The sequence below is a fragment of the Capsicum annuum genome, chromosome 11 (assembly GCF_002878395.1).
Source record: "Capsicum annuum cultivar UCD-10X-F1 chromosome 11, UCD10Xv1.1, whole genome shotgun sequence".
NCBI classification, from domain to species: domain Eukaryota; kingdom Viridiplantae; phylum Streptophyta; class Magnoliopsida; order Solanales; family Solanaceae; genus Capsicum; species Capsicum annuum.
In genome coordinates, this window is record NC_061121.1 from 201,470,808 (window position 1) to 201,481,837 (window position 11,030).

Sequence of the window (11,030 nt, forward strand, 5' to 3'; positions counted from 1 at the left end):
ATATTTGATTTTCTTTCTTCCTTTTATTTAGATTGTTAATTTTTTTCTGTGAGAAGAAAAATTGAATCTTAATCCATTTTTCGCTGCCAATTATGGATTGTTAATTATAGGAATGACAGGAATAAATTGATGGTGTGTGTTTGTTCAAGAAGAAAAAGCATCAAGGAAGAAGCTGCAAATTTTACTTTTTTTTTTTTAATTCTAAATTTAAAATTTTTACTTTGGTAATATTTAATTTCTTATGTAGTATTTTAAAAATAATGTGACATTTAATATAGCATTTAAAATAACGTAAAAATTGACGTGACAACAATTATGTTAACACATCGAAATAGGATTTAAAGTATTATTTTTTAATAGATTCACGGGTTCAGATGATAAATATATAAGTAAGAGTATCACCTTACAAATCAGACAAGTACAAAGGTCCACCTAGCTATTTTGCCTTTATTAAATAATAGTAACAAATTATACAAGTTTTTTCTCAAGAAATACTAGAAAATCTATGGTCCTGTTTTTGGATTGGGAATGAAGAATCTAGAAAATAATTGGCTGCATGCTGGACCCACATCAGTGAGAATAAAATAGCAAAATTTAAAAATAACATACTTATTTCCTTAATTATAAGTTTCATAGCAATAATTTCATAATTACATAATATAACAATTTATATTTTATATCTTTATAAACTGTTGTTAAAAAAATATAAATACATATAATTTTTATTGCCTCAATAATTGGTATGTATTTTATATTTTTGTAAATTATTGCTATAAAAATACAAATACATATGTTAAAAAATATAATTTGATAAAAATATTCCTACTTTTTATAATTTAATATTTAAATATGGTGCTTATATGTATTTTTTCCTAAAATCTACACACTGCAAGATCCACAATCACATACTACATTGTAAGGTCAAAGTTTTAAATTAAGAATTGTCTGGAACGAACGCGAAGGCAATAGAACATCAATAATAATAAGTAAACAGCTTTAATTTTGAAAAAGATTGATCCAACAGCTGGAGTCTCGCTATCGGAACATTCTGGAAATAGAACTTTTTCCTTTATAAACTTCTTACTTCTCTTCTCCAATCACAGGAAGAAATTGCTTCATTTGCTTAATTGCTTTGCGAACTTCACATTTTAATTTCTTCTTCTTTGTTTCTGTAGTTTTTTGGATTGGTTAAAAAGATGGCGGGAAAAGGTGAAGGACCAGCAATTGGAATTGATTTGGGTACTACATATTCATGTGTGGGTGTATGGCAACATGATCGTGTAGAGATTATAGCTAATGATCAAGGGAATAGGACTACACCTTCTTATGTTGCTTTTACTGATACTGAACGTTTGATTGGTGATGCTGCTAAAAATCAAGTGGCTATGAATCCTATTAACACTGTCTTTGGTATGTAACTATTTCTCTTTTGCTTGTTACGCATTGCTTTATATTTTTTTAAAACATTGAGTTTAAGGTAGTAATTAATAGGATTGAATTATTCAGAAAAAATTTCAAACTTTCTGTATTATTTTTCTGCTCTGTTTTTTTTTTTTCTTTCTTTTTTTGGTGATATAGTTAGTAAAAACAAGTTAGAGCAACAAGTTGAGCTTATGGTTTCAGTATTCTTCCCCTTTTATGTTAATGTGCTTTAGATTAATAATTACTATATTATATTAAATAAATTTCTTACGACAGATAATAGAGTTTGGACTTAGGTTGTCAGAATCCGCACCTTGTTCTCTAGCTCTGCCACGGACTAGAAAGAGATTAGTAATAGAATTGAGTCATTGACGTACGTTTGCAGAAGGTGGAAACTTTTTCTTTCTTCTAAATAATTCAGCAGTTAATAATTGATTCTTTGGTTTACTGTATTACCTTTCACATGGAACGAACAATTTCTTTATGCCCAGCTTGAGTTTTTTTTTTTTTTTTTTTTTTAAAGATTTAACATGATGAATTTTTTATAGAATAAAGGCTACGGGTCAAGTTTTACATTTAAAAAATATTAAGTTTTTTCTTGAGAGTTTAGAATTTGAAATAATGATTTCATATCCCATGTCCAAACGCAAGATTATAGATTATGTGCCGAATGTTAATAACTTTGAATAGAGTGGCATGACTTAGATTGAAATTATGCAGACTCCTACTAATTTTTTATTTGAAGTTGCTGAGAACTGGAATGAGCTCCCAATTTGTCTTTGGAAGATCAGTTATAGAGTATTTGAAGTAACATAAGCTTAAAATTAATTTGGAAAGTTATAGTGAGTCATAGAGTCTTAATAATTTGAGATTGAAGTATACGATTTGTTTTGCTGTTTATGAACGACTTAAACTAGATTTGGTAGCTTTTAGTGGGGGTCAGATTTTGAAAATTTTCTTTTGGCTTCAGATGCAAAGCGTTTAATTGGAAGGAGATTTAGCGATCCTTCAGTGCAAAGTGATATGAAATTATGGCCTTTTAAGGTAATAGCTGGGCCTGCCGACAAGCCAACGATTGTTGTCACATACAAGGGCGAGGAGAAGCAATTCTCTGCTGAGGAAATCTCTTCCATGGTCCTAACCAAGATGAAGGAGATTGCTGAGGCCTACCTTGGCACTACAATTAAGAATGCAGTTGTCACAGTCCCTGCTTACTTCAATGACTCGCAGCGTCAGGCAACTAAGGATGCTGGTGTGATAGCTGGTCTTAATGTGATGCGTATAATCAATGAACCAACAGCAGCTGCAATTGCCTATGGGCTTGACAAGAAGGCTACTAGTGCTGGTGAGAAGAATGTGCTTATTTTCGATCTAGGTGGTGGTACTTTTGATGTGTCGCTTCTCACAATTGAAGAGGGTATCTTTGAAGTTAAAGCCACTGCTGGTGATACTCACTTGGGAGGTGAGGATTTTGATAATAGAATGGTGAATCATTTCGTTCAGGAGTTCAAGAGGAAGCATAAGAAGGATATTAGTGGAAATCCGAGAGCGTTGAGGAGGCTACGGACTGCTTGTGAGAGGGCAAAGAGGACCTTATCATCAACTGCACAAACTACAATTGAAATTGATTCATTGTATGAAGGCATTGATTTTTACACGACAATCACAAGGGCAAGATTCGAGGAGCTGAACATGGATTTGTTCAGGAAGTGTATGGAGCCAGTGGAGAAGTGTTTGAGAGATGCCAAGATGGATAAAAGCGGCGTTCATGATGTGGTTCTTGTTGGCGGATCAACTAGGATCCCGAAAGTTCAACAGTTACTTCAGGACTTTTTCAATGGAAAGGAGCTCTGTAAGAGTATCAACCCCGATGAAGCAGTTGCTTATGGTGCAGCTGTGCAAGCTGCAATTTTAAGCGGTGAAGGCAACGAGAAGGTTCAAGACTTGTTGCTGTTGGATGTCACTCCTCTGTCTCTTGGTTTAGAAACTGCTGGAGGTGTAATGACAGTGTTAATTCCAAGGAATACAACCATTCCCACCAAGAAAGAGCAAGTGTTCTCTACATACTCAGACAACCAACCCGGAGTCTTGATCCAGGTGTACGAGGGAGAAAGAGCAAGGACCAAGGACAACAACCTGTTAGGCAAGTTTGAACTCTCTGGCATCCCACCTGCTCCGAGGGGTGTTCCTCAAATCAATGTATGCTTTGACATTGATGCTAATGGCATCCTGAATGTCTCCGCTGAGGATAAAACTACTGGACAGAAGAACAAGATAACTATCACCAACGACAAGGGTCGCCTCTCCAAGGAAGAGATCGAGAGAATGGTGCAAGAGGCTGAGAAATACAAATCTGAGGATGAAGAGCTCAAGAAAAAGGTGGAAGCTAAGAATGGATTGGAGAATTATGCTTACAACATGAGGAACACGATAAAAGATGACAAAATTAGCTCTCAACTTCCGGTTGCTGATAAGAAAAAAATTGAGGATGCAATTGATGAAGCTATCAAGTGGTTAGACAGCAACCAACTTGCCGAAGCTGATGAATTTGAAGACAAGATGAAGGAACTCGAAAGCGTCTGCAATCCGATTATTGCCAAGATGTATCAAGGTGGTGCTGGTGGTGCTACTATGGATGAAGATGATGGTCCTACCGTTGGTGGTGCAGGAAGTGGAAGTGGCGCTGGACCTAAGATTGAAGAGGTTGATTAAGAGTTTTTGAGGGAATTGTTTACCTGTTTTGTTAAGTGTGCTTTCAATTTCTTCTTTTGAATAGGATGTTGTTCAGCCTTTTGTTGTTAAAATGTGCTTTTCAATGTAAAATTGAAGAAAGTTTCTAGTGTTCTTATCCTAAAACTGTGATCTAATGATTTAATGCTTCTTTTTCTGACAAAAATTCTTCTGGTTGTGAACAAATTAGATCAAAATTATACTCCTTGTTTAGTTCATTATATTAAACACTTGATATATGGTATATAAAGACCAGTGTGGTATACTAAAAATGTACTAAAAATCACGCTATGTATCGGATCATAAGTGTCTTATACGCAACATACCTTACAGTTCTACAAGTGTCTGTTTTTATGGATTGAATCCTCGACTTTGTGATCACATGAAAACAAATATATGTTTAATACATTGCATCTAAATTTTGATAAACGGGAGAAGAATTTTGTCATTTAACATGAGTGCTACTCAAGAGGAAAGTCTTAATTCTTAAAAAGCAGGTAAATGTGCAGATCACCAGATGATACATTATTGCACTGATCAAAATTCGAAAGCAACAAAAAGGAGTTAAAAAAAGAATTTGTTGGCCGTGCAAAACAAAATGAACATAGAAACAATCCAGCTCAAAATAGCAATGGTTCATTGTATTTTAGAATAATTTTTGCACTTATGAAAATTATAAGCTGGTATTCAATACGTGATTCATTTTAGATTTGTTTCCACTTGCACTTAATTAACATGATCAGCTGTGCAACTCAGATGGTGCCATAGGAGAGGAACATAGACACCCATTATCCAAATGCAGCATGCAAAGAGACTATGCAGCCCACTTGTCAGTTGCCTTATGCGGATGACATTGTGGTCTTCTGTTGAGCAAAAGCTGAACATATCAGCTCCATCTAGGTGATCTTGCTTGTTTTTGAAGTTATCTCTGGTTAATGTGTCAATTGGAGGAAGAGCAATCTCTTTCCAACTAAGTTGCGTAGACTCTTCACTTTCGACGCTGCACCGTGTCCAATTCTCCAAAAATACACTAGTTTTGGCGAAGCTGACACGCACCCATCGACATTTTGAAAGAGTCCAAGCAACATAGCTTTCCAATCAGGGAAGTAGCTTAGGTGCAGGTTTTGGCCAACATTTTGGGCTGCAGGGTAGAGAAACTACCAACTGTATGTTAGGCATGCCATTACGAAACAAACACAAAGATGGGGAGATTTGGAATGGGATTGTTGAGTAAACAGAGAAGAAATTTGCAAACTGGAAAGCATCATATTTTATCACTTAGAGGTAGAGTCACCTTGATCAATTCTGTGTTGAACTCTTTGCCTATGTCGTGTCTCTCTTCCCTATTCCAACTGAAGTGGCAAAAAGTTGGACAAGCCCAGAAGAGATTTCTTGTATGTAACCTAGGTTGATTGTAACAAGTTTTTTGGAGGTCTCCAGCGTGTCCTTAATGCTCTTAATGCTGAGGAATACAACATTACCAGTTTGTTTTTTTAAAATAAAAAAGACTATGCAGAGCTCTATTGCATTATGTCAGCAAAGAAAGAAAAACAGTACACTGTACATCTTATTGTCTAAAAGCACTATATTGAAAACAGTCTCCACATTCCTAGAGTTATAGAATAGCTCATTGTAATTCAGACCAAATAAGATTTGCATTTCTTTTTCCTATAGACTTAATTCATTAAAAACAGCTACACTTATGTCCACTTACATTAATAACATGCTTCACTCTGCATCACATACTAGGCGACTCAGCATTGCTACAGAACAGTTTGAGCGGCAGCAAAGGATCCTAATAAGTTGCTATCATTAGATATGATTAACTTTTCAACAATGATTGAATTTCCCACTAAAAATGTAACTTAAAATTAGAACGGAAATTAACTATCTGGGCTACCTGACACTTCTGCAATCAATACCTAGCTCATGACAGCATAAACTCATCTGGAGGTCGAAGGCAAACAGGAACTTCATGCACTTCTGGAGTTGCAGCATGTTTGGGAACTTTCAATTCTAGCACTGTTCCGCTCTTGTCAAAATATGCTTCTAATTTTGCATCATCAGGTATTCGAGTTGGAAGTGAAATTTCCCTTGTGAATTCACCGCGAGGACAGTGCTCTGGAGATGGATCAGTTAGCTTGAATGTCCTACCATTCATCAGCATGAATGGAGGGCATGCTGTGCTCACAGATGTTATTTTTATAATGCCGTGATTGATATTGTTCCACCAATGAACTTTCACCTTTTCACGATCAACGAAAGGTAGGGTGATCATAACTATGTATCCTTCCGAGTCCTCGTATATAGTTTTTGCAGCAGCAACTGGCCCATATACATTTTTCATTACTCCCGAAAACTGAGTCATCCAAGGTGGTTCAACAGTGTGTGGTTCTCCATTTTGATGTCTGTTTAAACTGGGATTAGTCGACAAGGTATGATCTTCATCACTTCCATGAGAAAATACGTCTTTCCTTTTCTTACCACAATCAGATGAGAGCTTTAAACCGTTGCTGTTCACAGGGTTTGATGGTTGAGTTGACAAGTTGAGACTAGTACCATTCAGTAATTTTTTTGAAGCGAGATGAAAATTGCTCTTTGGTAAAGGCATATGTCTTTGAAGCTCAAAATCTGTGTTGAGAAGGTTACGCCATGAATCGAAGTCTCTAGCTTCGGGTGGGATTGAAAAATTGATATCCCTACCAGTAAGTTCCATCCACTTCTTCTGCTCTTCCTCATCAATACATGACAAATCAGGTGATGGAACAAGCTCGATTCCATGCAAACACTGCTGATCCGAGAGGCCGCTATAGTGTTTGTGCTGCATTTTATGAGAAAACATGAAACCCTTGTCAACGCTAAATGGAAATGAACGCTCTCCCTGCTTAGAATGTCCATTCATATAACTCCTCAACTCCATCTCCCCCAATGCATTTTCAGACCTCTCCTTGAAAACCCACATGTACATATTCTCCATCTCATGTTGAACCACAAACACATCAAGCTGAAGATCAGACTTATCAAATCCCGACACCCCATTACTATCTCGAACAATTTTACACTTAGATTTCTCCTTCAAAACAGGTTTGAAGTAGAACGTAAAGAAGAACCAAGCACCCCAAACACTATCCAATCTCTTAGCACATTTCCTTCCAACTTTAGACAAATCAAGAAGCTCATTATAACATTCATTAATTTGGTGTCCAAGTCCAACCTCCATCATATCAAACATTTCGTGGCTACTTTCTAACGCGAGATTAATATCGGGTGGCCTCGAAAGCACATTCTGCCTATTCACTTCTCTGTCTGAGTCCATAGACAAGAATGTTGATAGTTGATAATTATCTATTGACAAGCTTGTAATCAAATCTTCCCCCATCTCTTTACCTTTTTGTGCACAATTAATTCCTCACAACAAACCCCAACTATGCAAAGAGCCACTATAAACACACTCCAAATCAAGAAAAGTTCAAAATTTTACTACAAAACAATAAAACACACAAAGGGTATTTAGTATTTATCAAACATCGGTAGAAAAGGATGTTCTATGCTACAAAGTTGAGATTTTTGTAAGTAAAAAAAATTTCTACAATGACGGTTGTTGAATGTGAAGAAAATCCCTATAAAATCGAATAAGACCTATATAAGGATCTGCGTATACCCAGCCCTCCTCAAACCCCACTTACGGGATTACACCGAATATGTTGTATTAATTGACACCCAATTTGAGTATTTAACCCATCAACACCTCATAACAACAAACCCCAATATGCCAAAAAGTTCAAAATTTTACTGCAAAAACAATAAAATTGAGATTCTTATGTAAGGTAAAAACTCTACAATGAGGGATTCTTGAATTGAAGAAAATTCCTATAAAATTGAATAAAAAGGAATACAAGGGGTATTAAGATTACCTTTACAGATTCAAGTTTGAATCCAACAGAACTGCAACAGATATTCACAATTCACAAAGAATCTTAAGCAACACAGGATGAGGGGGTTTGGTGTGTGTGTGTGTGGGTGGGGTCGGGGGGGGGGGGGGGGTGAGCGTTATGATTGAGGGAAATAAGCGGTGATGGACACTGTCAACTTTGACGGCGTTAATCAAGAAGGAAAGTAATGCCTGATAAGTGACATAAGGGTCGACAAATAAAGTTATCCTCCAATTAATTATTTTGAAATTAGTTATTTTGATATTATTTTTTAATAGTTATTTGATTTGTAGTATTAAAAATAATATGTATTACATGCCTTTTAAGAATATATTATTTATTTATAAAAATATTCTTCTCCTTATTTAGCTTAATTATTTTTATGAAAATTATATTGATACGGAGAACTTTGATTACATACATCGAAATAAAAATTCTATCATATCATAGAAACAAATTTTACACAGATGTTGAAATTTTCAATCTCTTACGAATCAACTGCACCTTCTTCATAGCCTCGAGAACAAAGTTTGGCCTAATCAAGGCAGCCTCGCCAACCTCAAACCACCATATAGGTGATCTCCACCTTCGCTCGTGTAAAGCTTCGAATGAGGCCATTTGAATACTAGCATGATAACTATTATTATAAGCAAACTCAATCAAAGATAGATGATCATCCCAATTTCCCTTGAAGTCAATCACACAAGCTCTCAATATGTCTTCTAGAGTTTCAATAATACGCTTATCCTGACCATCTATATGCGGGACCCTTCTGTAAAGAATGCTAAAACAGAGAAGTAAATTAAGTACCTCAGTTTGTGATGATGGATAAGGGAATCCCGTGGAGTCTTACTAACTCGCGGACATATACCTTAGCATAATCTTCAGTTGTATTTGAGGTCTTAACTGGAAAAAGATGGGCTAACTTGGTCATTTAATCCTCGATGACCCAAATCGAATCATGTTGACGTCTGATGTGAGGAAGCCCCATAACAAAATCTATATTGATAGCCTCGCACTTCAAAGTAGGGATATTAATGTCCTGGTGCTTAACCTTCACTTGTTGATAGTTTGGACACTTAGATACAAACTCTGCTATGTCCCTCTTCATACCATTCCACCAATAAACTTTTCGCAGATCCCGCTACATCTTTGTGACACCAAGTAGAATTCAATACTTGGAACTATAAGCTTCTGCAAATATTTTTTCTCTTAACCCATCCGCATTGGGAACACATAAATGACCCTGATAGCAAAGGACACCATCTCTCCCTTGGGAGAAAATCTCCACCTTTTGCTGATGAGCTGTATCCATTAACTGACTAAGTATAGGGTCATCACGTTGTTTTTCTTCCATTTCAGCTACTAGGGACGATTCTAAATCATTCTGAACCATTAAACCACCATTATCCGTGCCATGCAAATAAACTCCAAATCGAGCTAATCTATGCACCTTTTTGGCTAACTTTTTCTTCTCCTTTTCCACATGGGCTACACTACCCATAGATAATCTACTCAAAGCATCAACCGCCACATTTGCTTTACTTAGATGGTAGATCACATTCATATCATAATATTTCAGCAACTCCAACTACCTACTTTGGCGAAGATTCAACTCCTTCTGACTAAATACATATTTGAGACTTTTTTGGTCTATGAAGATATCCACATGTACACCATATAAATATTGTCTCCCAATTTTCAAGGCGAACACAACAACTGCTAATTCCAAATTGTGTGTTAGATAATTCTTCTCATGATCTTTAAGTTGCTTAGAGGCATAAGCTATCACTCTCCCATTTTGCATCAAAACACATCCTAACCCAACTTTGAAGGCATCACAGTACACCACAATCTATTTAACCCCTATAGAAAATCTAACAATGGCGCTGAAGTAAATCCGTCTTTTAACTCTTGAAAACTTTTCCCCCACTTGTCTGACCACTGGAACTTCACCTTTTTTTATGTCACCTTGGTCAATGGTGCAACTATTGAGGAAAACCCCTCAACTAATCTATCACGATTCGAACTAGGGCCTGACCGTGATGGCTATCTCAACCTACCATAGACCGGAGATCACCCCCATCGCGTAACCTTATAAGCATAAAAATAAAAATAATAACAATATGGACGCCATTTAAATGGTCATAAGAAAATGAATGAATAACTCAATTAAACTAAGAGTCAAAATAATAACCAATCAACCCACATTTGTCCACGACAACCTCTAAACCAAAATAACATCTAAGTCTGGACATGACTCCGACTATGATAAAAAAGAATAAAAAAGTACTGAGTCAACAAAGAAATAATAATAAAATGATATGGCCTTCAGAAGGATGTAGGCTTACTATTTTACAATAACTCAATAGACTTGCTAATCTACGTAACGCTGCACAGGAGCAACAAAAATATCTTTGGACCCTACATCATGAAATGATGTAACGTCCTAAGATAGTCAGTGGATAAGCACTAGCATGTAACTGAAATACCTTGGTTTCTAGACCTTAGAAAATTTCCTGGAATTTTGATCTCGATACCCAATATGACTCGAGGGTACGAGCCGTATATTGGGGTACAGATGGTATAGTCTAGTCGTATACTGACTAGCATTGGTTGGTGGGATAGATTTTGGTTACTGGAATGGGTATGACTAAAGGGTACAAGTCGTATTGGTGGTTACAGGTCGTTTGGTTTCTTAACTTAATCTTAGACTTGGTTACTTAGGTTCGATCTGAGTATGAGTGGCTCACCATAAGCCAGAAGCCAGGGTACGAGTCGTACCTAGGACTCGTATGGTGGACAATGTCTAAATTCTCCTTGGGTTTAAATTTGCCAGGGGTATGGGTAAAAGGTACGAATTATATACTTTGGATACGACTTGGTTGGGTGATTCGTATACTGGATAGTGTTGGATCCAAATTTTGAGACTAGGATACGAGTGGG

General features: G+C 36.3%; 2 protein-coding genes across 12 annotated transcripts; one reads left to right on the forward strand and one right to left on the reverse strand.

The window, feature by feature from the left end:
* Positions 1-890: 890 nt before the first annotated feature.
* LOC107847347 (heat shock cognate 70 kDa protein) lies at positions 891-4,278 on the forward strand. Its single transcript, XM_016691536.2, has 2 exons — positions 891-1,410; positions 2,393-4,278. Exons 1-2 carry the CDS (start codon positions 1,197-1,199, stop codon positions 4,132-4,134), a joined length of 1,956 nt encoding a protein of 651 aa, XP_016547022.1. The 5' UTR covers positions 891-1,196; the 3' UTR covers positions 4,135-4,278.
* A 336-nt stretch (positions 4,279-4,614) lies between these two features.
* LOC107847348 lies at positions 4,615-8,296 on the reverse strand. Of its 11 annotated transcripts, XR_007047363.1 has the most exons (5): positions 8,067-8,276; positions 6,053-7,632; positions 5,867-5,947; positions 5,447-5,614; positions 4,615-5,293 (listed from the first exon to the last, which is right to left on the reverse strand). XR_007047363.1 is itself a non-coding variant. In XM_047399693.1 (3 exons), the coding sequence occupies exon 2, from the start codon at positions 7,529-7,531 to the stop codon at positions 6,080-6,082; it is 1,452 nt and encodes a 483-aa protein (XP_047255649.1). In that variant the 5' UTR covers positions 7,532-7,632; positions 8,067-8,276; the 3' UTR covers positions 5,768-5,947; positions 6,053-6,079. The 11 variants fall into 11 exon arrangements, 4 of the variants coding, with proteins under 4 accessions (XP_016547025.2, XP_016547028.2, XP_047255650.1 ...); XR_007047360.1 differs by having other exon boundaries at positions 4,615-5,309; positions 5,867-7,632; XR_001667443.2 differs by lacking the exon at positions 8,067-8,276 and having other exon boundaries at positions 4,615-5,309; positions 6,053-8,057.
* Between the last annotated feature and the right edge of the window lie 2,734 nt (positions 8,297-11,030).